General features: G+C 45.3%; 1 protein-coding gene across 1 annotated transcript in view; it reads left to right on the forward strand.

The window, feature by feature from the left end:
- LOC310862779 (RNA-binding protein 5-like) overlaps positions 1–27,249 on the forward strand; it is a 102,562-nt gene extending 75,313 nt beyond the window's left edge. Inside the window, exons 2-26 of the mRNA XM_083770845.1 lie at positions 14,720–14,867; positions 15,423–15,472; positions 15,603–15,798; positions 16,437–16,580; positions 16,941–17,010; positions 18,139–18,212; positions 18,956–19,042; positions 19,162–19,222; positions 19,410–19,508; positions 19,617–19,777; positions 19,901–19,998; positions 21,617–21,704; positions 22,052–22,114; positions 22,207–22,273; positions 22,383–22,468; positions 22,759–22,846; positions 22,948–23,039; positions 23,146–23,340; positions 23,451–23,612; positions 24,309–24,386; positions 24,545–24,730; positions 24,946–25,014; positions 25,109–25,212; positions 26,326–26,455; positions 26,804–27,249. Coding sequence (XP_083626971.1) covers positions 15,459–15,472; positions 15,603–15,798; positions 16,437–16,580; positions 16,941–17,010; positions 18,139–18,212; positions 18,956–19,042; positions 19,162–19,222; positions 19,410–19,508; positions 19,617–19,777; positions 19,901–19,998; positions 21,617–21,704; positions 22,052–22,114; positions 22,207–22,273; positions 22,383–22,468; positions 22,759–22,846; positions 22,948–23,039; positions 23,146–23,340; positions 23,451–23,612; positions 24,309–24,386; positions 24,545–24,730; positions 24,946–25,014; positions 25,109–25,212; positions 26,326–26,455; positions 26,804–26,929 — 2,538 coding nt within the window. The 5' untranslated portion in view covers positions 14,720–14,867; positions 15,423–15,458 and the 3' untranslated portion in view covers positions 26,930–27,249. The remainder of the gene's footprint in view (positions 1–14,719; positions 14,868–15,422; positions 15,473–15,602; positions 15,799–16,436; positions 16,581–16,940; positions 17,011–18,138; positions 18,213–18,955; positions 19,043–19,161; positions 19,223–19,409; positions 19,509–19,616; positions 19,778–19,900; positions 19,999–21,616; positions 21,705–22,051; positions 22,115–22,206; positions 22,274–22,382; positions 22,469–22,758; positions 22,847–22,947; positions 23,040–23,145; positions 23,341–23,450; positions 23,613–24,308; positions 24,387–24,544; positions 24,731–24,945; positions 25,015–25,108; positions 25,213–26,325; positions 26,456–26,803) is intronic.

Genomic DNA, 27,249 nt, shown 5'->3' on the forward strand with positions numbered 1-27,249 from the left:
AACAACATACGATAGTATGCCCTCCGTGACCATGGACTTTAGCCTTTCGCTTTTCTGCAATTTAACCTTTTTTCAAATCCTCAACAATGATGAAGAATCGCGCACTATAGCGTGCCACTTAATGACCTTGACCAATATCAATGACCTTGAGCAGTATAAATTACCTTCAATAAGACTAGTAAATGACCTTGACCAGTATAAATGACCTTGACAAGTACAAATGACCTTGACCAGTATAAATGACCTTCACCAGTAGAAATGACCGTGACCAGTATATGACTGTGACCAGTATAAATTACCTTCATGAGACTAGTAATTGACCTTGACCAGTATAAATGACCTTTAGAAGACTAGTAAATGATCTTCACCAGTATAAATGACCTTTAGAAGACTAGTAAATGATCTTCACCAGTATAAATGACCTTGACCAGTATGCGGTCCGTGACCATGGACTATAGCCTTTTGCTTTTCCTTGATTTTCACCTTTAAAAAATCCTCAACAATGATGAAGAATCGCACACTATAGCGCGCCGCTCAATGACCTGAGACCATGGACCAATGAATGAAATACAACACATTGAGCAGGGCACTGCAGGGAGTTGAACCCCGTTCCGGTAAACCAGAAGTCCGACACCAGTGCCTTAGTTTTTGTGTTGTTGTTCATTTAAAGGTCCAGGTGTGCATACGCATGTGCCCCTGTGTGTGTAGGTGCATGTGTGCATGTGTGTGCACGCTTCAATGACCACTGTTGGACCCAATGGCGATCAAGGACCTCAGGGAGCCACCCATAATTCACAACGGTCACAGCGAACTCTGTTGCATCACAACTGGTGGCCAACAGTCGTAACCAACACCGCCACGACCCACAGGAGAATACCATCGCACAGTGGTATCAGACCAACCACAATCAGCCAGCCCTCAAACCAAACCCTTCGACCTAGAAGAACTCAAAACTGCAATGGGAAAGTTGAAACCCGGAAAAGCAGCAGGGATTGATGACATACTGGCAGAAATTATACAGCACCTGGAACCTAACGCAAAGACCTGGCTCGTGGGGATGCTGAACACATGCATGGCACAGAAAACCATCCCTTCTGTCTGGAGAAAAGCCAAAGTGGTTGCAATCCCCAAACCTGGCAAAGACCCATCATCCTCAAAGAGCTACCGACCCATTTCCCTCCTCTGCATCACCTACAAGAGAGGCTGCTACTCCAACGCCTCATACCACTCATAGACACCAAGCTGACTAAAGACCAAGCTGGTTTCCGTCCCGTCCTTCGCTGGACAGAGCTCAACCTCACCCAACACATTGAGGATGGGTTTGAGGGAAAACAAATAACTGGAGCAGCAACTGGAGGGCGAAGCAAGCACGCAGGCAGCTTGTGCCTGCCTGCGTGCCTGCCTGCCTTCCTCATGTGGAAGCTGCATAGTTGAGTTTGTGTGTGTGTTTCTTTTTCTGTCTTTCTTTCTTAGGACGAAGATCAAGGTAGACGCCGTTGGAAGGCTCAACACAAGCCGATGCCCCTAGAGATCCATCCCAAAGCTTCCCTCAGGGAGTCCAGCAAGCCAGCTAGCCAGCAAGCCCGCCCAGTCAGCCAACGCAGCCAGCCAGCTCCGCCAGTCAGCCAGTGTAGAAAGTCAGGCTGCCAAGCCAGCGCACATCAGCCCTTGCAGTCAACCATTGTAGCCATACCAGCCTTGCTCAGTCAGCTCAGCCAGGCCTCTCTCGAGGCCTGGCTCTCTGTCTGCCTGGCCCGGTCTGCCCCGCCCTGCCTTGCAGCAACAGAACCAGCCTTGCTGGCAAGCCAGCCAGCTCAGAATACGAGCTCAGCAAGCCAGCGCAGCTGGCAAGCACGCAGTTAGTCTAAACCAGTTTCAGACTGGCAGGCCAAGGCAGACAGACAGGAAGACCGAGGCGCCTAGGCAGGCAGACAGGCCAGGAAGGCAACAAAGTGCAGGCAGGGGGACTGTCCGGCCTAAGGCTGCGCTGCAAGGGTTGGAGCCTGGCCAGCTCCTGCTGGTCTAGACTGAGTGGCTGTGGCTGCACAGTAAGGCTGCGGTAACCTAGTCTGGGCTTGCTGCTGCACTGGCTTGCTCAGCTCGCATTCTGAGCTGGCTGGCTTTCCAGAAAGGCTGGTTCTGTTGCTGCAAGGCAGGGCAGGGCAGACCGGGCCAGGCAGACAGAGAGCCAGGCCTCAAGAGAGGCCTGGCTGAGCTGACTGAGCAAGGCTGGTATGGCTGCAATGGCTGACTGCAAGGGCTGATATGCTCTGGCTTGGCAGCCTGACTTTCTACACTGGCTGACTGGCGGAGCTGACTGGCTGCGTTGGCTGACTGGGCAGGCTTGCTGGCTAGCTGGCTTGCTGTGCTCCCTGAGGGAAGCTTTGGGATGGATCTCTAGGGGCATCGGCTAGTGTTGAGACTTCCTATGGCGTCTACCTTGATCTCCGTCCGAAGAAAGAAAGACAGAAAAAGAAAGACACACAAACCCAACTATGCAGCTTCCACCTGAGGAACCGAGACGCGAGAAAAGAACTGAGCGTCACTTGGGATGGTCACAAACTCTCCAACCATACCCACCCCATGTATCTTGGAGTTACACTGGACAGGACACTCTTCTTCAAAAAAACACCTGGAGAACACAAAAGCCACGGTCAACACCCACAATAACATCCTGTGAAAACTAGTGAACTCCCAAGTGGGGCGCAGACCCACAAACAATCCGTGCAACTGCCATGGCCCTGTCTTTCTCTACAGCAGAGTATGCCTGCTCAAGCTGGAGCCGATCACGTCACACCAAATTGGTCGACACAGCCCTAAATGACACCTGTCGCATCATCACGGGATGGGTCAAGACAACACCTGTCCCGTCCGTGCCTTTATGCGCTAGCCGGCACCTCCCCCCGCACATCAGACGACTGTGTAACGCTCAAGATGAATGGAAAACACAGGAGATAGACAGTGAAGTCTGGAATGAAATGATAGAGAACACCTCACACACACAGTTTCCTTTCGTGGCCGTTTACATTCGAGGGTCGCCGGTCCTCTCGAACGGAACAGTTTAACGTCATGCCCAGGACGAAAAGATATAGAGAACACCATAATGACAAATAACAGCAGGAAGGCATGGGCCACAATCCACCGTCTTGGCAAAGACCACACCACCCATAATTCACAACGGTCACAGCAAACTCTGTTGCATCACAACTGGTGTAGGTATTGGATGGAGCCCGCACACCACAGGTATAAGAAAGACGTGATGCAGAGGAGGGAAATGGGTCGGTAGCTCTTCGGGGATAATGGGTCTTTGCCAGGTTTAGGGATTGCAACTACTCCAGCCTTTTTCCAAACAGAAGGGATGGTTTTCTGTGCTATGCATGTGTTCAGCATCCCCACAAGCCAGGTCCTTGCGATAGGTCCCAGGTGCTGTATCATTTCTGCAAGTATGCCATCAATCCCTGCTGCTTTTCCGGGTTTCAACTTTCCCATTGCAGTTTCACGTTCTTCTAAGTCGAAGGGTTTGGTTTGAGGGCTGGCTGATTGTGGTTGGTCTGATACCACTGTGCGATGGTATTCTATGTGGGTCGGTGGCGGTGTTGGTTACAACTGTTGGCCACCAGTTGTGACCAAGACCCCCACCGACCCACAGGAGAATACCATCGCACAGTGGTATCAGACCAACCACAATCAGCCAGCCCTCAAACCAAACCCTTCGACCTAGAAGAACTTGAAACTGCAATGGGAAAGTTGAAACCCGGAAAAGCAGCAGGGATTGATGACCTACTGGCAGAAATGTTACAGCACCTGGGACCCAACGCAAAGACCTGGCTTGTGGGGATGCTGAACACATGCATAGCACAGAAAACCATCCCTTCTGTCTGGGAAAAGGCCAAAGTGGTTGCAATCCCTAAACCTGGCAAAGACCCATTATCCACAAAGAGCTACCGACCCATTTCCCTCTGCATCACCTACAAGGCTATATGAGAAGCTGCTACTCCAACGCCTTGTTGCCACTCATAGATACCAAGCTGACTAAAGACCAAGCTGGTTTCCGTCCCAGCCGCTCCTGTGCTGGACAGAGCTCAACCTCACCCAACACATTGAGGATGGGTTTGAGGGGAAACAAATAACTGGAGCAGCATTCAGAGATCTCTCTGCTGCCTACGACACTGTCCAACACCGCACAATGGTCAGGAAAAGCCTCCTCAACAACAGGCGCTTCTATGTCCAGTTAAATGACCAGAGGAGTAAATGGAAAGCCCAAAAGAACGGCCTCCAACAAGGTAGCGTGCTCGCCCCCCTCCTTTTCAATATCTACACAAACGACCAGCCACTACCCAATGCCTAATGCCAGCGTTTCATCTACGCCGACAACCTCTGCATTACGACCCAACAAGCAGACTTCCAGAAGATTGAGTCTGTCCTTGAAAGTGCCCTCCAAGAAATGTCAAGCTACTACAATACAACCACCTGAAACCCAACCTATAGAGAACACCTCACACACACATAATTTCCTTTCGTGGCCGTTTACATTCGAGGGTCGCTGGTCCTCTCGAACGGAACAGTTTAACGTCATGCCCAGGACGAAAAGATATAGAGAACACCAACATGTCAAATAACAGCAGGAAGGCATGGGCCACAATCCACCGTCTTGGCAAAAACCACACCACCCATAATTCACAACGGTCACAGCAAACTCTGTTGCATCACAACTGGTGTAGGTATTGGATGGAGCCCGCACACCACAGGTATAAGAAAGACGTTCTTTGTTGAAATACTGACAGCGTTTCGATCCATTTGATCTTCATCAGGTCATGTGTACACAAAACATACACTTTTATACTAAGGGAGTGCCCCCATTAAACAATCAAAATACCACATTTTGGTGCCCCTCCCATCACTGCAGGTGTGACACGTCAACCCTGAGTGAGTAGGTGGGGACCCAGACATATTGATGTAAATATAGTCTGTTCAGAAATTGTAGTGCCTCTCATAGAGCTTGTAGGTGATGCAGAGGAGGGAAATGGGTCGGTAGCTCTTCGGGGATAATGGGTCTTTGCCAGGTTTAGGGATTGCAACTACTCCAGCCTTTTTCCAAACAGAAGGGATGGTTTTCTGTGCTATGCATGTGTTCAGCATCCCCACAAGCCAGGTCCTTGCGATAGGTCCCAGGTGCTGTATCATTTCTGCCAGTATGCCATCAATCCCTGCTGCTTTTCCGGGTTTCAACTTTCCCATTGCAGTTTCACGTTCTTCTAAGTCGAAGGGTTTGGTTTGAGGGCTGGCTGATTGTGGTTGGTCTGATACCACTGTGCGATGGTATTCTATGTGGGTCGGTGGCGGTGTTGGTTACAACTGTTGGCCACCAGTTGTGACCAAGACCGCCACCGACCCACAGGAGAATACCATCGCACAGTGGTATCAGACCAACCACAATCAGCCAGCCCTCAAACCAAACCCTTCGACCTAGAAGAACTTGAAACTGCAATGGGAAAGTTGAAACCCGGAAAAGCAGCAGGGATTGATGACCTACTGGCAGAAATGTTACAGCACCTGGGACCCAACGCAAAGACCTGGCTTGTGGGGATGCTGAACACATGCATAGCACAGAAAACCATCCCTTCTGTCTGGGAAAAGGCCAAAGTGGTTGCAATCCCTAAACCTGGCAAAGACCCATTATCCACAAAGAGCTACCGACCCATTTCCCTCTGCATCACCTACAAGGCTATATGAGAAGCTGCTACTCCAACGCCTTGTTGCCACTCATAGATACCAAGCTGACTAAAGACCAAGCTGGTTTCCGTCCCAGCCGCTCCTGTGCTGGACAGAGCTCAACCTCACCCAACACATTGAGGATGGGTTTGAGGGGAAACAAATAACTGGAGCAGCATTCAGAGATCTCTCTGCTGCCTACGACACTGTCCAACACCGCACAATGGTCAGGAAAAGCCTCCTCAACAACAGGCGCTTCTATGTCCAGTTAAATGACCAGAGGAGTAAATGGAAAGCCCAAAAGAACGGCCTCCAACAAGGTAGCGTGCTCGCCCCCCTCCTTTTCAATATCTACACAAACGACCAGCCACTACCCAATGCCTAATGCCAGCGTTTCATCTACGCCGACAACCTCTGCATTACGACCCAACAAGCAGACTTCCAGAAGATTGAGTCTGTCCTTGAAAGTGCCCTCCAAGAAATGTCAAGCTACTACAATACAACCACCTGAAACCCAACCTATAGAGAACACCTCACACACACATAATTTCTTTTCGTGGCCGTTTACATTCGAGGGTCGCTGGTCCTCTCGAACGGAACAGTTTAACGTCATGCCCAGGACGAAAAGATATAGAGAACACCAACATGTCAAATAACAGCAGGAAGGCATGGGCCACAATCCACCGTCTTGGCAAAAACCACACCACCCATAATTCACAACGGTCACAGCAAACTCTGTTGCATCACAACTGGTGTAGGTATTGGATGGAGCCCGCACACCACAGGTATAAGAAAGACGTTCTTTGTTGAAATACTGACAGCGTTTCGATCCATTTGATCTTCATCAGGTCATGTGTACACAAAACATACACTTTTATACTAAGGGAGTGCCCCCATTAAACAATCAAAATACCACATTTTGGTGCCCCTCCCATCACTGCAGGTGTGACACGTCAACCCTGAGTGAGTAGGTGGGGACCCAGACATATTGATGTAAATATAGTCTGTTCAGAAATTGTAGTGCCTCTCATAGAGCTTGTAGGTGATGCAGAGGAGGGAAATGGGTCGGTAGCTCTTCGGGGATAATGGGTCTTTGCCAGGTTTAGGGATTGCAACTACTCCAGCCTTTTTCCAAACAGAAGGGATGGTTTTCTGTGCTATGCATGTGTTCAGCATCCCCACAAGCCAGGTCCTTGCGATAGGTCCCAGGTGCTGTATCATTTCTGCCAGTATGCCATCAATCCCTGCTGCTTTTCCGGGTTTCAACTTTCCCATTGCAGTTTCACGTTCTTCTAAGTCGAAGGGTTTGGTTTGAGGGCTGGCTGATTGTGGTTGGTCTGATACCACTGTGCGATGGTATTCTATGTGGGTCGGTGGCGGTGTTGGTTACAACTGTTGGCCACCAGTTGTGACCAAGACCGCCACCGACCCACAGGAGAATACCATCGCACAGTGGTATCAGACCAACCACAATCAGCCAGCCCTCAAACCAAACCCTTCGACCTAGAAGAACTTGAAACTGCAATGGGAAAGTTGAAACCCGGAAAAGCAGCAGGGATTGATGACCTACTGGCAGAAATGTTACAGCACCTGGGACCCAACGCAAAGACCTGGCTTGTGGGGATGCTGAACACATGCATAGCACAGAAAACCATCCCTTCTGTCTGGGAAAAGGCCAAAGTGGTTGCAATCCCTAAACCTGGCAAAGACCCATTATCCACAAAGAGCTACCGACCCATTTCCCTCTGCATCACCTACAAGGCTATATGAGAAGCTGCTACTCCAACGCCTTGTTGCCACTCATAGATACCAAGCTGACTAAAGACCAAGCTGGTTTCCGTCCCAGCCGCTCCTGTGCTGGACAGAGCTCAACCTCACCCAACACATTGAGGATGGGTTTGAGGGGAAACAAATAACTGGAGCAGCATTCAGAGATCTCTCTGCTGCCTACGACACTGTCCAACACCGCACAATGGTCAGGAAAAGCCTCCTCAACAACAGGCGCTTCTATGTCCAGTTAAATGACCAGAGGAGTAAATGGAAAGCCCAAAAGAACGGCCTCCAACAAGGTAGCGTGCTCGCCCCCCTCCTTTTCAATATCTACACAAACGACCAGCCACTACCCAATGCCTAATGCCAGCGTTTCATCTACGCCGACAACCTCTGCATTACGACCCAACAAGCAGACTTCCAGAAGATTGAGTCTGTCCTTGAAAGTGCCCTCCAAGAAATGTCAAGCTACTACAATACAACCACCTGAAACCCAACCTATAGAGAACACCTCACACACACATAATTTCCTTTCGTGGCCGTTTACATTCGAGGGTCGCTGGTCCTCTCGAACGGAACAGTTTAACGTCATGCCCAGGACGAAAAGATATAGAGAACACCAACATGTCAAATAACAGCAGGAAGGCATGGGCCACAATCCACCGTCTTGGCAAAAACCACACCACCCATAATTCACAACGGTCACAGCAAACTCTGTTGCATCACAACTGGTGTAGGTATTGGATGGAGCCCGCACACCACAGGTATAAGAAAGACGTTCTTTGTTGAAATACTGACAGCGTTTCGATCCATTTGATCTTCATCAGGTCATGTGTACACAAAACATACACTTTTATACTAAGGGAGTGCCCCCATTAAACAATCAAAATACCACATTTTGGTGCCCCTCCCATCACTGCAGGTGTGACACGTCAACCCTGAGTGAGTAGGTGGGGACCCAGACATATTGATGTAAATATAGTCTGTTCAGAAATTGTAGTGCCTCTCATAGAGCTTGTAGGTGATGCAGAGGAGGGAAATGGGTCGGTAGCTCTTCGGGGATAATGGGTCTTTGCCAGGTTTAGGGATTGCAACTACTCCAGCCTTTTTCCAAACAGAAGGGATGGTTTTCTGTGCTATGCATGTGTTCAGCATCCCCACAAGCCAGGTCCTTGCGATAGGTCCCAGGTGCTGTATCATTTCTGCCAGTATGCCATCAATCCCTGCTGCTTTTCCGGGTTTCAACTTTCCCATTGCAGTTTCACGTTCTTCTAAGTCGAAGGGTTTGGTTTGAGGGCTGGCTGATTGTGGTTGGTCTGATACCACTGTGCGATGGTATTCTATGTGGGTCGGTGGCGGTGTTGGTTACAACTGTTGGCCACCAGTTGTGACCAAGACCGCCACCGACCCACAGGAGAATACCATCGCACAGTGGTATCAGACCAACCACAATCAGCCAGCCCTCAAACCAAACCCTTCGACCTAGAAGAACTTGAAACTGCAATGGGAAAGTTGAAACCCGGAAAAGCAGCAGGGATTGATGACCTACTGGCAGAAATGTTACAGCACCTGGGACCCAACGCAAAGACCTGGCTTGTGGGGATGCTGAACACATGCATAGCACAGAAAACCATCCCTTCTGTCTGGGAAAAGGCCAACGTGGTTGCAATCCCTAAACCTGGCATAGACCCATTATCCACAAAGAGCTACCGACCCATTTCCCTCTGCATCACCTACAAGGCTATATGAGAAGCTGCTACTCCAACGCCTTGTTGCCACTCAGATACCAAGCTGACTAAAGACCAAGCTGGTTTCCGTCCCAGCCGCTCCTGTGCTGGACAGAGCTCAACCTCACCCAACACATTGAGGATGGGTTTGAGGGGAAACAAATAACTGGAGCAGCATTCAGAGATCTCTCTGCTGCCTACGACACTGTCCAACACTGCACAATGGTCAGGAAAAGCCTCCTCAACAACAGGCGCTTCTATGTTCAGTTAAATGACCAGAGGAGTAAATGGAAAGCCGAAAAGAACGGCCTCCCACAAGGTAGCGCGCTCGCCCCCCTCCTTTTCAATATCTAAACAAACGACCAGCCACTTGAAACCCAACCCATCAAAAACCCAACTATGCAGCTTCCACCTGAGGAACCGAGACGCAAAAAAAGAACTGAGCATCACAAACTCTCAAACCATACCCACCCCATGTAACTTGGAGTTACACTGGACAGTTTAACGTCATGCCCAGGACGAAAAGTTATAGAGAACACCAACATGACAAACCCTACACTTAAACCCTCTATATTTAATAAAAAACAATTCTGGACAGGAATCCTGTATTGCAGGGGTGCCCAAAAGGTACATCGTGATCTACCAGTAATCACAAAGGCTGTGCAGGTAGACCATATGGCATGCCCCTGTATATAATCTATCACTTGAATTAAGGTGACTTGACACCAGCTCAAATGTTGCACACAAACATCAGTAGCAAAAGTACAAAGTTATTGTGACAGTAATAATTGCTATAGTGTGTGTTCAGTAACAGGAATATTCCTGTCTCTCCAGCTCTTTAATAAATAGAAAAGGGTTTAATCAGGAGTTGTAGTAGCCACAGGATAATCTAAGCGGTGGATATTGCTCTTTTCTTCATGTCTTTATGTATGTAAATTGTCTTGTTGTTTGTGTTATGTCAAATGCGTGTATATGTGTTCTGCATATACTTGGCTGCTGTGTTGCAAGTTACTGAACACACACTATAGCAATGATTACTGTCACACTATAGAGCTATTTAACACTGTTACTGAACACACACTATAGCAATGATTACTGTCACAATATAGAGCTATTTAACACTGTTACTGAACACACACACTATAGCAATGATTACTGTCACAATATAGAGCTATTTAACACTGTTACTGAACACACACACTATAGCAATGATTACTGTCACAATATAGAGCTATTTAACACTGTTACTGAACACACACTATAGCAATGATTACTGTCACACTATAGAGCTATTTAACACTGTTACTGAACACACACTATAGCAATGATTACTGTCACAATACAGAGCAATTTAATTTAGGTAACCAAATTGACCCCAATAGTAGATCTTTACACTCTCAATAGTTCAATTGTTGTTAAGCATCTGCTTAATTTCCAAAAAAACTACACAATTAGAGAATGTAGAAGATTGCTACTTTTGATCCTTTGATTATATAATGCTGATTGTAGCATAGTGGTTAGTGACTGAGCTTTGTTAACATGAGTGCCCGGGATCGTTTCCCACCAATTTCAAAGAATGTTTGTTGCTTCGTGCCAATTTTCACAGAATGTTTGTCCTTTTACCTACCAAACAATACTATTTTCACCTCTAGTCGATTATTTATTCAGCGTTTGAGCCACGGACCACCATTTGAGGCCATCTAGTCTCTCAGACCCATTTGAGCCACTGACCACCATTGTGAGAGTCTATTAATGTGAAATGGTGGTCCGTGGCTCAAACATGTTATCACTTTTGAAGTTACTTGTTGTGTTTAGATATGTAAATACTACTCTTTAAAGCCGTGTTTCGGTAGTCGAGTGGGTACTGTCGACGGTTAGTAAACATTGAGGCCGGGCATAGTTGTTTATAGCCCCTTTCGGGACCCTACGTAAAACTTTTTTGATATTTTGTTGAGTTTTACGTTGGGTCCCTGCTCGCTACTGTATTTTCGTATGGAAATTCCTAAATGCGGATGTGGAGATTCTCTCTAAAATAGGCCCCGCGGCATGTGACGCCATTATTTTCCTTGAGTTATTCTGAATTCGGTAACTTTAAGTAGCTATACATCCCGGTGCGAATATCTCCTGTGGCGCGGAAGCCGTTAAGTATTTTTAATCTTTGTTTGACCGATTTGGTCGCTTTATTTCTTCTTGTTTGTTTACCGTTTATTGTACCGCCTCCCGGTGTGCGGTTGGCTTGTGAGGCTACGTCCCTGCCTCTGATCTGCTGTGTCATAGCTATAGCGCCACTAGCTAGCCAGATAGGCGGTACAATGAGGTGTCAATAAACAAGAAGAATCCAAGCTTCCAAATCGGGCAAACATATATTAAAAATACTTAACGGCTTCCGCGCCACAGGAGATATTCGCAAAGGTATGTATGTGTACTTATACTTTACATATTCAGAAAGCCTCATACTGAAGAATATCGTCAAAGACCGCGGGGAGGCGTTTTAACATGTAAACATGAGCCAGTAAATGTTTTAATCAGGTGGCATGGACGACGAGGAACAGGACCCAATGCACTGGGTCGAACAAATGTCAGAAACTTCAGTAGCATTTGGGTTCTGCTTGGAGGGCTAAGTTGTTTATAAACCTTCGACACTAACCATTCGGCTACTGAAACACTGTTTTACAGTTTCGTACAAACATCATATATAAACATCATAACAAGTAACTTCAAGTGATAGACGTTTGAACACACAAACAACAACAGCGTTAAGTATTAAATAACATTTAATCACTTACTTGCTCCGAAGACGGACCCGCGATGGTGACGTGGCACGTTCCAAACAAACACTGACCAAACCTACCTCCACGCGTCTCTTCCGTATTTGAGGGCGGCGGCACTTCCTTCCGGTGTGAGGCCACGCCCGCGAGATCTATTGTAGTCATATTGTAGTCATATTGCCCCTACGTTACATCCGGGTCCCTTGGTCCCATCCGCTTCTAATGCAAAATAGCTACATATGAACGCGTGAATCTTTTTTTTTTTTTTACAATAACGTTATTTGTCAGAAAGGAAGCCATTGAGGGTTAAAATGGGTCTTAATGCTTCCAACTCATATAACTGTCACCAACAACACTTTTAATGATATTACATGAAGCAGACAGCCCTGTGATGAAACCTTTAGCATTACACTGTGGTTAATAGGTTTTTATTCACAATGGAATGTTATTGTACTCTTAATATATCATGGTGTAGCACAGCACAGTAGATTCATATTTCAATCGATCTGGGATGTTAAAATTGTGCAAAACTCTGTTCAATGAATGGCCTCTTCTGCTACATTAAACATTACTAAACATTAAACGTTACTTATACCTGTTATTGAGACTCCTATAGAGCATGTTGACATGGATAGCTTGGTTAGTAGTATCTCTGTTAGTTAATGCAGTTTGATTGATTAAATTAATAGCCTATTTTATTAGACAAAAATGTAGAACAGTAGTGTCATAGAGTGGAAAATGCCATTTGGTTTAATGTCACAGAATGCAGTGCCACGTAGAGCAGCATGATAAATGGTTAACTTTATAGTGTGTTCAAAAATGGCAGATCTGCAAGTTCAGTGTCTTGAATGAGATGTGCTGTGAGTTTGCATATCTGCTATTGTCCAGCATAGGACCGTTGCACAGTGAAGTATAAACAAGGCTTTAGGATTTATAAGTCGTTTTTAGAATATAATAGAATATTCACTCCAGTGAATAGCATTTATCCATTTAGATAACTTTTTGATGTTATTTAATTACTTATTTGTACACAGAAACATAATGTGTGTCTTTACAATAACTGTAATGTAATAATAATACTAATAATGTAATGTAATAATTATGAATTAAATAACCTTATTTTATTCTGAAGGTGTCGTATCTGGACTCGATAATTCTGTACTATAGCATGCTATAATCAACTCTAAGTTGATTGTCTAGTCTGTCTGTCTGCAAGTTTGAAAGCAATCACTCAGTCAAGTACTCTGCATTGTTCATTACTCCTTTGAAGCTTCTCTCAGGTGTGAATCAAAACACACGTAGCAGCCATCTGCTATTCCTATGCACGTTGTTGATCTTTATGTTAAATCCCAACCCCTCCCAGAACTCAACTGTTTGATGAAAACTATATATATGTCTGTAAATACAATGTTGAGTTAGTCTTGTTGGGGGCAGTGTGACCGTACGGTCATGTGCCCTGGGCTCCGCGGCTCAACTCAAGGGCCGCGGAAAGCCCTCTGTCTTTGTCTGACTTACTGCAAATAAATACATCGATGGATATTCAGCTCATCTCTCTGCCTGCGTGATTTTCCTCATCCGACCGTCTAAGAGTTTACCGTCTATACTCTTCGTTACTTTGTCTATTTTAGTCCAGTTTAGATGAGTGTACTTGTTGAATTTACACGACAAAGGCAACCGGATGTCTTAAATTAGCTAGCTCTCAGACAGGAAATTCTAAATTAGCTCAAAAGACGGAGCCTTCTCCAGCCTGGCGCCCATAAAGCCCGCATCCAACTGGCTGAGAGAAGTACAGCGCCGCCTGGTGGTGATGGAATGTCCACTAATTATATCCAAGGAGCAAACCATATCCAATATTCATTTTCGTTACAAAGCTAAATTGCCATCGCCCCCCCCCTCTTTCCCCTCACTTCTTTTTTGCTTCCTTTATGATGAATTCCTGTTCTGTTCTTTATATGGAAGTGTCTATTTGTACGTCTCTAAATGTTTTGATGAATTGAACATGGTGGACCCTCTTGTAAACAAGTGTAATGCTTAATTGGGTCGTCCACTCACAGTTAACAGTCTTTTAAATTGAGTTTGTGCTTGAAATGTACTGTAATTCTGCAAACTGTTAATAAATATTTCAATCAATCAATGTCCTTGTCCTTTGATAAACAAATACATCTACACTTTGACTGACTGACTGAAAGGAAAATAAATGGCAACTAATGTATTATTTAATTTTTTCACACATTCGCATACCCATTATCCTACACACGGACCACACCACAATCCACATTGCCAGACTTGTGTATTAAACAGGCTTTAAATAGTAACAACTAACAAGTAACAACCAGAATGAACCAGAGTCATAATTATGACTCTCTCGAAGAGTTTTAGACACTCTTAAAAAAAGAATATATATATGTCCTACTCCTACTGCATTTCTGTGCATTGCCTGTTCTTTATTTGTTGTCAACTGTTGTTTATGGTGTGCACTGAATTTGTTCTTATTTTTCTGTAAAGCACTTTGTAACCTCGTTTTGAAAGGTGCTATATAAATAAAGGTTTATATATATATATATATATATATATATATATATATATATATATATATATATATATATATATATATATATATATATATATATATTGTATATATTATATATATTGTAACAACAACGTGATAAAGGAAATTTATGACGTATTTCCCTCACCCAATGGGGGATGGGATGGGCCACTGGTACAGAGAGAGGAAATGAGCAGCCAGCAAGCTAGGCAGCTAGCCTTCTTAGCTAATGTCACCGCTGTTAGTTACTAGTTACTTTACCATGTTGTTGTTGTTCCGCGAACACACTGTTTGATGCACGTTGGTTAGTTAACTAATAACTGTGGACTTCACTCTTTACTGGTAAGTCGTGAAACGGCACAGGAGTGTCTGTCTTTTATAATATCGGTGCTTTCGTGGTAAAGCCTGGCTGCATGGTTTAGTTCACGTTAGTGAGCTAACGCTAAACTACTATGCTGATTGTATAAATGTAAACAGAGCAAGTTAGTAACTATATCATCGGTTGGTCTATAATGCTGTTAAACATGCCTATAAACATATGTTCGTGACTAGTGAAAAATGTAAGGTCAAGGGCCGCAAAATATTGGTCGCGGCGGGGCCACCATTTAAATCATTTCTTACGGTAGTAGGGACGGGTGATTATGAATCCATCATGGTTGGTGGGACAGTGGAGAGAGTGAAACCTATCAGAAATAGTCAGTACATTATCTATGTATAATTTGTCTATTACACGATTTCATTATTTCTTAGTAGTTGGTTAAATGTAGCTGTAGGGGGGGGGGGGGGGGGGGGGCAAATATTGGGGGGCAAAAATTGGGGGGCAAAAATTGGGCAAATACCTCTTATATTGCTGTAAAAGACTCTGAAAATCTAAGGAATTCTTATTCTTTTTTTCAGAATTATTTGACGGAACTAGTATTTTCTGCGGTGCAAATGAGAGATAAAAGGTAAGAATATGCTATTAGTAATAGGCATTCGCCTCTAGTGTATCAAGTATTTTGGTGCTAAACATAAGTTACTGGGAGACAACATGTTCCCATGGAAGTCTCTGTTCTCTGCATGTTGGCCTTATTGCAGACTGACTCGTGGGGAACGGAGCGGAAGATATGGAGGATCAGGATCAGATGGGCCTAGAGACAATAATCCAGACAGGCATGAGAGAAGGAACCGCGATGCAGAGAGGGACTGTGATCGACGCTGGGGCGATGAAAGGCACAGAGAGAGATTTGATCATGCACGGAGAGGTCGAGAGACTCGAGATAGTCCTGAGCAGGTCAGTGAATAACGGCTGTTTGAGGAGGATATCTATGTTATTTAAGTTATAGACCTCTGGAAAGAGCACTGAACACCCTATTATTTGGACATCATTCTTGTGGATTGTGACAATGCAGATTGTATTTACTTATCGAGGTTACTTATCGAGACAATCTTATCAACCTACTGCATATATACAGGGGGCCTACTGGCTGCGATTAGTTGGTTGTGTTGTCGGACTAAATCTAACCCTAACCTCAGTCTAACAGAGTCTTAACCGGCCACGTAAGTCCCCTAACCTCATATCAGTCTTAACCGGCCACGTAAATCCCCTAACCTCATATCAGTCTTAACCGGCCATGTAAGTCCCCTAACCTCATATCAGTCTTAACCGGCCACGTAAGTCCCCTAACCTCATATCAGTCTTATATCAGTCTCAACCGGCCAAGTATACAGTTTCACTTCCGTGTTTCCTAATCGCAGCCAGTAGGCTCCCAGTAGGCTCCCAGTATAAAGGCAGTCATTGATAAGTAACCTACTGGTGATTATCGGTTGATGACATTCGAAGCTGGTGAAAGAGCACGGAACACCCTATTATCGTGTCGTTCTTGTGTGGCTGTGACAACGCAGATTGTATTTCTATGCATGACGCTACAGAGGGGGCGAAAGCGACATTCCAGTGAGCGGTCGGACGATGAATATGATGGAGATCCAGACCAGGACTACAAGATGGAGCAGGACGAGGAGGAGAGCAAGACTATTATGCTCAGAGGTCTATCTCTCCATGTCACAGAGGATGAGGTATGTTGGCCAAGCCTTATTTCAATTATAATTGTATAAATAAGACTGAGGCAATGGCAATGTATTTCTTTAACCCATTCTGACCTGAGATCAGATTCATACGAGGTTTCCGCCGGACACACACTGGTCTGATGAACCCATTCTGACCTGAGATCAGATTCTAAAAATGTTAGTCGCTCTTCGATTTTTCAAAAATAGCAGACCTACAAGCTCGTATCGCGCCACTCGGTGGCGCGATATGAGCTTGTAGATCTGCTATTTTTAAATAGCTAAAGCATAACATGATGCTGACACCAAAATGGGTGCCCGGTCAGAATGGGTTAACAAATTGGATTGAACCTCTTGATCTCTTTGGTTCAGATCCGGACTGCACTTGAGCAGCTGCAGGGCCCCCAACCTGTGGACATCCGCTTGATGAAGAAAAGGACTGGTGAGTGGCGTGGTTCAAGAGGCCGGGGCATCTCCCATTTCATATCCATATTACTCCATACTCGCACCATGCAACCTGCCTGCCCTATCTATCTATCACCGCTATGACATAATTTCCCATTCTACAGCTGTCAGCTATAGCATCCCTTTTGTGCCCGATATATATATATATACGTTTATGTGATTTAGGATATAGTACTAAGAAGGTAGTTGTTGACTTTGTAGTAGGGCTGCACAATTAATCACAAATCGTGATAGCTTTCAGTTGTATAGTCGTGCTTCGCGGACCTGGGAAAATTAATTTAAACGCCTTTGTTTCACTGTTGCACCTTGCCTTTGTCTCGTCACCATCACACATGTTAACCAGAACATTATACAACCCATCTCCACGTCCATCAAGCTGACAGGGGCACAATAAATCCAGAGGGCATTACTTCTGATTTGACCAAAGATATGACACCAGTAAGGGCAACAAATGCAGGAAACGATAAAGCATATTTTACCCACCACAAATTGTCATCATCATCAATAATTGTCATTAACCCATTAAGACCTGAGGCCGATTCTACAAATATCTTATAAATCAAAAAAAAAAAATCTATCTATGGTGCTCAAACCTTTTCATTTCATGGACCCCTAAAATTATGTATTTAGCTGCCGACCCCCATCTGAAAATATTTTGTTTCAGGGACCTCGATAAGCAAAGATTTTAGTTAAAAATGTTAGCTCTAAATGTATATTCAAAGATTTGCACATTTTCACCATTTTTCAAAGATAGCAGATCTACTGTACAAGCTCAGGCACAAAGTCACTTAGTGACGCACCATGAGCTTGTATATCTGCTGTTTTTGAATAGCCAAAGTATCAAATCAAATCTATATTGATTCTTTCCCGGTTTTAATGGGTTAAACAAGAAATAACCTGGATAATATTGTAGTCATAATCGTGCAGCCCTAATGTGTAGTCTTTGTTTTTGTGAAATTTATCATGTTTCGATAAAGGTTGCCAACCTACTTCGGTTGTTAATTTGAATTGGACTCACTATACAGCCGACTGTGACAGAGTTTGAATGTTGTCCAAAGCATTCTAACTAACACACCTCCCGTCTATATTTGAATGCTGTCTCTAGGTATAAGCAGAGGTTTCGCCTTCGTGGAGTTTTATCACTTGCAAGATGCTACCCGATGGATGGAGACCAATCAGGTTGCCTCAACAATCACCAAGTCTAAAATTTGTCTTGGAGATTAGAGCCCCCAAATAACAGATTCAACTGATCTTTTGAGAGTTTTGAAAGGAGAAAAAAAAAGCAATTTACAGAACTAAAGGACAGTATTCTAAGTTGTAATTTAAAAACTTGATATCTGAGCCATATCCTCTGATATCTGTTGACGTCATTCTGGGACTGTTCGATGTATTTAATAGCCATTCAACACATGGGCCATTTAACGGCTCAGTTCAATTTGTGGATTTTTTGTTATATCTGAGTTGCCCAAGTGGTCCTTTTTTGTTTTTGTTTTTATAGTCACGACTGCTCTTAGGGTTTCATAGCACACTCTGCTCCAGCTCGGTTCCTCTTCTCTTTGCTCATCCCCATTTAAAAACCGAAGACGGGATTTGATCAAGGACGAGCTGGCAGCACTCCGGTCCGAAACACACAATACCAGTAGCTTTTTATTTTGTTTTGAGCACTCAACCCCCCCTCATACACAGACCTACAGCTCTCTTTTCTTTCTCTGAATTTCCTTCTATCACCCGTTCGGCTACTGCTCCCTGTATTCACTGAGTGAGGCTACCGTAAATGAGCGTACGCCGCCTAGTAGCCACTCTTTTCCCGTTCCAGTTGTGCTCACTCGTTGGGTGGGCATAGTGGCTGGACCTCAACCTGCCAATTTTGACGTGGCATTCCTGGAAGTGGAAATAACTTGCGTCTTTTTGACTGTTCGCAGAACAACAAGTTGATCGTCCAAGGAAAAAGCATAGCCATGCATTACAGCAACAGGAGACAGAAGTTTGAAAACTGGCTCTGCAATGCTGTGAGTTTCATGAAAACTGCTGTGTGACCCCCCCCCCCCCACCACTGCATTTCAAAAGTCACGTTGTCAACACATTTGTTAAATTTGTAACTAACAGGAAAAACTGATATTGTTTACAGTGTGGCCTGTACAATTTCCGGAAGAGGTTGAAGTGTTTCAGATGTGGAGCTGTCAAAACTGGTAAGTATTTTAACAGTCCTGTAAAGATGGGAATCGAAGATTAAAAATAGTACTGTTTGTCTATAAGAATCTTTCACTGAATGTTTTACTTCAACAAAGCCAAGTAATACATCAAATAATCCAGGCATTTGACATGATGGTTGCTGCTTGTCAAATTAATCCAAGTGTTTCTGCACTGTTCTTGAAGAACACATTTTGCTACTGAACACAGAGGGGGACCCTGCTGGTCCAACTGCAGGCGGTGTGAATTCAGAGGCTCAACATGCAGGGGATTATAACGGCGACAGTGAGTGCCGCTTTTCACATACCGGTACGCAAATATACGGATCTTATATTTCATGTATTGTACCTGAAGAGATCCTCAAATCTTTCCCAATTCTCTCATAATTTCCAGCAATTATCTTGAGAAATGTTGCCCCTCATTCGACGGTCGATGCCATTCTGATATTGCTGGCACCCTATGCTAACCTGTCTGCTGGCAACATCCGCCTCATTAAAGACAAGCAGACGAGACAGAATCGAGGCTTCGCCTTTGTTCAGCTCTCATCTCCGTTGGTATGTACACGTTTGTTGTGAAAGTGTCATAATAATGACGTTTTCTTTGAGGAGGCTGGACCTACAATGCATGCATATCTGAGATTAAGTGTCTTCAAATCCCTGTGTGTGTGTGTGTACTAGGAGGCTTCTCAGCTCCTCACTATTCTCCAAAGCCTCCAGCCACCTTTAAAACTCGACGGAAAGACGATTGGTGTGGATTATGCCAAGAGCGCCAGGAAGTGAGTCATTGTAAACATACTGTAATTATCCTCCAGTTCAGGTCAGATTTGCATTCGTCTTCCCCCCCCCTCCCATGAGGGGGAGTAATTACGGTATTTCTTTATTGTACACCGATGTCGTGCAAATATATCCCATATACAATCGTTGTGGAAGACACAGTGTTATTCCATTACCTTGAATTTTGGGATTATATTATATTGGGACAATATTATAAAAGAGATATTCATAAATGTAAATGTTTGGCTACCGGTACTCCTCCAGCAAGTTCAGAATCCATTTGTACCGGCCGGCCCGTCGACCGGTAGGTCGATAGGTCGGCCGGTCGTTTGATATGTCGGCCGGTCCGTGGATAGGTCGGTTTGTTTTTGTACCGAAATGGTAACTCTGTCATTTCTCTACCGTTTTGGACGGGGGTGGGCTCATTTGAATCGTGTCGCCCCCCTGGGGGCGTCTTTGGGGGTCTCAAGGTTCGGGGACCCCCAGGGACCCCCAAATGGTAACTGTCATTCCTCTACCGTTTTGGACGGGGTGGGCTCATTTGAATCGTGTGAATCGGGAAATAGCTTGGTTAAATGTCCATATCAAGTGATATCTGAAAAGTGTGTGAGAGAGAGCTATAGTAAGAAGAATATGCAGATCAATATAAATGGTTCTCTGTCTCCCTCCCATCAATAAAGATCTATCATGAAAATGTCAAGAGTTACCATGTGGGGGTCCCCGAACCTCCTAAACCCCGATAATGCACCCAGAGAGGCAACACGATTCCAACCAACCCCTGTCCAAAACGGTTGAGAATTGATAGTTACCATGGGGGGGTCCCTGGGGGTCCCCGAACCTTGAGACCCCCAAAGACGCCCCCAGGGGGGCGACACGATTCAAATGAGCCCACCCCCGTCCAAAACGGTAGAGGAATGACAGAGTTACCATTTGGGGGTCCCTGGAGGTCCTTGAGGGTCCCCGAATCTTGAGACCCCCAAAGACGCCCCCAGGGGGGCGACACGATTCAAATGAGCCCACCCCCGTCCAAAACGGTAGAGAAATGACAGTTACCATTTGGGGGTCCCTGGGGGTCCCCGAACCTTGAGACCCCCAAAGACGCCCCCAGGGGGGCAACACGATTCAAATGAGCCCACCCCCGTCCAAAACGCTAGAGGAATGACAGAGTTACCATTTGGGGGTCCCTGGAGGTCCTTGAGGGTCCCCGAACCTTGAGACCCCCAAAGACGCCCCCGGGTGGGCGACACGATTCCAAAGAGCCCACCCCCATCCAAAACGGTTGAGAAATGGCCGAATGGCCGACATATCCACGGACCGGCCGACATATCAAACGACCGGCCGACCTATCCACGGACCGGCCGACCTATCGCACCGACCGACCGACGGGCCGGCCGGTACAAATGGATTCTGCCCTCCCTCTACTTTTATGTGACACATTCATCGGCTACTTATAATTAAACCCCCTTTTTCAGTTACTGATGTACTTCAAACAAATTGGTCCCACACGAAGCTTCACTAATAACACCGCAAATTCTACTGTATACACTAGTAGCGTCACGTTTTGACTTTTGATACAACCCCTTGATTCAACCCCTGTTCCCCTGTTCCCTTCCCTCACAGAGACTCGGTGCAGGCTGACGGGATCAGAGCCAATGCTCTATCTGTTGCCAGCACAGCCATCGCTGCTGCTCAGTGGTCATCCAGCCAGGTACAGCTTGTGGAGTGGTGTCTTTCATCCTTTTCTTCAGTAAAATGATGGTTTTTCAGGAGCTGATGCCGCATGGCGTCTTTAACATCAAAACTCTTTGTAGTATTTTGCTAATATTGCTTTGTTGATAGCTTCTGGTATGCTGTTCAAAAAGTGAAAAAACACCTGAAATGAAAGCTCCCTTGTTTATTTGTGACATTTCAACCGTATTCTTCAATACGGTTGGAATGCGACTAATACAGTACTTTACAGTACAGTTTACAGATCATATATGTTTCTACTAAGCACCTGACCTTAGAGGTTTGACCTGCACTTTATTATTCCTCATATAAGTTTCTACCTTGTAGTTGCAGCAGGGCTTAGGCGCCACCTCTGACTCCATGCAGGACAACTATGCTCAGTGTACACAGGTCAGTGAAAAAAATCATGTCCGCGTCACATGAATGATTTTTAAATGGAATTGCATAACGTTTAATCAGCGGCTTCATACTTTCTCCTACAGACCTATCAGCTGTGGCCCCAGCAGCCCGAAGCATTGGCACCGGTCATAGGAGACGGACTGTTAGGAGGTACTATAGTAGAAACTAGTAATGGTCATTGTGTTGAACGACGTGCTAAATGAAACCCATCTATGACATCTATTACTATTACAACAAATAATTGTTCCTGTCCACACAGCTGCTCCAGGAGTGATCCCAGCAGTCTCAGGGGTTCTGCCTGCCCAGGTTTACCAGCCACTCCTTATCGGCCAGTCTGCGATACAGGTAGATGCTTCATCAATAGCACTAGACTCAAACTAGACTTAAAGACATGTGGGTCAACCAATAGGAACACGGAGGGAAGGGGGGACGTCATGTGGGTCAATACAACATCATCAAATAGAGAGCTACTTGAGCCCACACTGTTTCTTGATATTGATGCTGTCTTCCCTCGACTGGAAAACGTCTTGGATCAACTCCTGTAGCGTGCTATACAAATAAAGGGCACTTGGACTAACCTCAAAGGCAAAGCCATGCCCACCGATTTGTCTTCTGTCTTGTTCTCCTCCCCTCAGGCGCACCAATTTGTCGGGGAAATAGACGTGGCGCTGCAGGCCGGCACCGCGGCACTGGCGGCATCCTCGGCTGATGGAAACACATCTGGTAAGACGAGTTGACCACACAATAGTTGTATCCACAGGATAGAACATTACAGTGAATGGATGAAATGATTTCATGCACGTACTGCTCTGTTTTGTCACCAGCTGCCCCTGACACATCCACTTACCAGTACGATGAGTCTTCTGGTTACTACTATGATCCACAGACGGGGCTGTACTATGATGCTAACAGCCAAGTATGGCCTTTTATGCGTTTGTTTTTATTTTATTTGTTTTCAGTTGCGTTTCAGTTCTACTTGAAGCCATTTTAATCCTCCAACATTACCTTGTTGTTGTCAATAGTACTACTACAACTCCCAGACTCAGCAGTACCTGTACTGGGACAGCGAGCAACACATGTATGTCCCTGCCCCCGACATGGGCGCGGAGCAGGCCTCCGCAGCGGGCACTTCAGCTAGCGCCGCCACTTCAGCCACCGCGGCTAACAAGGAGCCCAAGGAGAAGAAAGAGAAACCAAAGAGCAAGTCTGCGCAGCAGGTCAGTCACGGGAAACGTTTTAACTCGCTTGTTGTTGTTGTTTTGTGCTCTCGGGTTTGAAGAGCTTTTGGAGATAAATTCTGGCATTCCCCGTTTTATTCCCCCATTAGATCGCTAAAGACATGGAACGCTGGGCGAAGACCTTGAACAAGCAAAAGGAAACTCAAAGCTTCAAGAGTAGCTTCCAGCCGGCGTTGGGACAGTCCAGGGAGGAGGAGGGCAGAGAGTCTGCTGCAGCAGACGCAGGCTTCACCACCCTGTTTGAGAAAAAGGTGCTTAATCCATAACCCATTAAGACACATTCTACAAATGGATTCTAATTCAGTAGTTTTCACACTTTATAGATTTATAGCCAACGCTAAAATCTAAAATGACACGGATGCTTTCCCGGGCAGTACTTTTGTCATAGGACAAATGTGTAATAGCAGATCTGCAAGCTCACAACACATCACAACATCCCATAACATGAGCTTGCTGATTTATCTTTTATATTTTTGTGAAACTTTCACCTGCAGTGACATTGCAAACAAAGAGGGTAGGAGTGCACACCAAGAGTAGGGAGGTGCTCTGCTGACCACGGGAGATAAACTTTAAAATGGAAAGGAGAGGTCGTTCCCCTAATGGGGACACCGGGTTGAAAGTGCTTAAATTAATGTAGCCACAGAGGGGAGTGGGGAGGGAGTGTGTGTACACAAACAGACCTGCGATTCTGTGACTAGAAGAGAACACCACTCATTTGTTTGTGTGTGGAGAGAGTCAGAAACTCCAATTGTTTGAAATGTTTTTGTTGGCTTATTAACAACTCTTAAATGTTTGTTCGGAAAGTTGATATAGTAACAGGACTTTGATGGCCTCCAGGTTAGCTCTACTGTATTATCTGATAGCCCGTGAACACATACAGTATATCCTGGAACCCGGTACATGTTAACATTTCTATGCATTCTATGACACGACTTCTGTTATTTCAGCAAAATGGCGGCTTTGAGGTGCAGGCCTTTATGCATGAGCACATGAAGATCATAGAACAACAAGAATTGGCAGCAAAGGTGAGGCGACGGACTATGAAAGACAGCACTAGGCAACTAGTAGAAATGACTAGAAGTGAATGCCCTAAATTGTACATGTATTCATGAGGTAGATGTTTATTTCCCAGAGTGAATCGTTTGAAATAACTTTAAATGTGTTCATGTATTTGTAAATGCAGCAGAGTGGCCTGGTCGCAGCCTACAACGGGGACAGTGACCCAGAGGAAGGTGCCGGCTCAGAGCAGACGGAGGAGGAAACTGCCACTCTGACCGACTGGACAAAGATGGCGTGTCTGCTCTGTCGGAGGCAGTTCCCTAACAAAGAGGCCCTTCTGCGACACCAGCAGCTCTCCGACCTACACAAGGTACAGTAGGGCACTGAATCTGAGCGACACCGTCACTGTGTGCATATTTTGGGATCTGCCATCTGCTAGGGGTGTACGTCCGACAGTCCCTTGGCACGGGATTAGTCCCTTGAGACGGGACTTTTGCAATGCTGCACACTTAAAATTGGCCATTTTACAATTCTCTGTGGTCACGTTGTTAAGAGAATTTAATCTGTCGCTGTTAATTGTTTCAGCAAAACCTGGAAATTCAGCGGCGATCTAAGCTATCGGAAGCCGAGCTGGAGGAGTTGGAAAGGACGGAGGTATTTTGATCCAAATCTGTTCTTCTTCGTCTGCGAGGTCGATGGGATGCTTAATAAGATCATTATTTCACGCTTGTTTTCCATTTGCCTACAGCTGAAGTACAGAGACCGAGCTGCAGAGAGAAGGGAGAAGTACGGTGTTCCTGAACCACCCGCTCCTAAAAAGAAGAAATTCTACCAGCCTCCCACTCCCACAGTGTAAGACAGTGAATCACGACCTTTTTCATTTAACCCATTCTGACCGGGCACCCATTTTGGTGTTGGCATCATGTTATGCTTTAGCTATTTAAAAATAGCAGATCTACAAGCTCATATCGCGCCACCGAGTGGCGCGATACGAGCTTGTAGGTCTGCTATTTTTGAAAAATCAAAGAACGACTGACATTTTTAGAATCTGATCTCAGGTCAGAATGGGTTCATCAGACCAGTGTGTGTCCAGTGGAAACCTCGTATGAATCTGATCTCAGGTCAGAATGGGTTAAAGAACCCCCCCCAGTTTGATATGCATTGGGCTATTCAATTCTGCGTACAAATGGAGCTGTAACGGTCCATTTGTACCAGAGGCGTATCTACAATAAGGCGAGGACAGGTGTCCGCCTGTCCAAATCCATTTTCTGCCTGGCCAAAAACAAGACCTGAGAACTATTAGTGGACAGCTTATTGGCCGTTGCGCGTATAGAGTGCGACCCTCAATCACCCATTGGAATGTAAATGCATGCCTTTCAGCCTTTGTATCCTACTGTCTGGCAGGTATATCTCTTTGAAAACCTTTAGTGCTACTGATGTGTGCGGGGACGACGACAATGAACACATCTTGCCTGCCCAAAATGTAATTCCTGGAAACACCACTGATTTGTACACTGTTAGAGTATTTTCCTTTAGTTCCTTCCTAGCTATCAGTCATTTAGCTGGGGACCCCTTGGAACCCCCTCAAGGACGCCTGGGGGTCCCCAAATATTCGAAATGCTAAATTTGGTCAGTCACAAAATGTATTTCCTTATCTTGAACATTATTAGCACTATTATAGAACGCCGCATCAGTAAACGTTAATCATCTCTGAAAGGATACTGTTGCAAACGCCGTGCAGTGATGGGTCTTTGAAGATCATGGTCCGATTAATGTCATGAACGTTGGTTAACTTCCGGACATCAATCGGACCATGCAATCTACAATATCCAAAGGGGCTTTGACAATATTTGCCAACACAGCTGACGTTTGTTCACGGTATGGAATCTTAATTTGCGCACACAAACTATGAGCAGCCCACCAAAGACTGTCTGACCAGCGATAATAACAATGATTTTCACACAGAAACTATGAGCAGCCCACCAAAGACGGTCTGACCAGCGATAACATTGGGAACAAGATGCTGCAGGCCATGGGCTGGCAGGAGGGCAAAGGTCTGGGACGTCACCAGCAAGGCATCACCGCTCCCATCGCAGTGAGTTGACCGTGTTCATTTTGACAGCAGATTTTGAATAAAATATAAAGTTTTGGTCATCTGAAAATCATAAAATGACTTGTCTTCGTTCTACTGGATCTCTTCTCCACTAGTCCCTCCCTAACATTTTAGTCTAGTTTTTTTTTTTTTACACAATTGTCAATTTATTTGGTTTTAGTCATCATTAGTTTAGTTTTCATTTAATTTGTCTGTAGTTTTAGTCGAGGCAATGAACACTGTATTATCCACAACTTGCTAGAGGTTGGGGGGGGGGGTCGGGGGGTCTACCCATGTCAAACCTACGCCAAACCTACCTCTTCTAATAACCGTCTTCCCATCTCGCTCCAGGCCTCGTTAAGGACCAAGGGCACAGGCCTGGGAATCAAAGGAAGTTCGTATGAGCTCTCGGCATCCGACACCTACAAGGACGCTGTCCGGAAAGCCATGTTTGCACGCTTCACTGAAATCGAATGAATATGCCTGAGAGAAGGAGAGGGATGGGATGTGGGGAGGGGAGGGGAGGGGGGGGGGAGGTGTACAGTTTCACAAATGATTGCCATAGGAAAAATCAATGAAATAACAGACACTGATGATACTGTGAATATATTTCTTTTCTCTATGGCTCAAGTATGTATTTCTATTTTCTCATTGTATATAAATTTAAGTTTTTCTTTTTTTCTTCTCTTTTGTACAGTGGACCATGTACACTGACTATGGTTATTTGTACAGAATACTAATGTGATCCTTTGAGCTCTCCTCTGTTGTTATAGTAAAGATAAACATTGTGCTCATGA

The sequence above is a fragment of the Protomyctophum parallelum genome (assembly GCF_964188405.1).
Source record: "Protomyctophum parallelum genome assembly, chromosome: 8".
Taxonomy (NCBI): domain Eukaryota; kingdom Metazoa; phylum Chordata; class Actinopteri; order Myctophiformes; family Myctophidae; genus Protomyctophum; species Protomyctophum parallelum.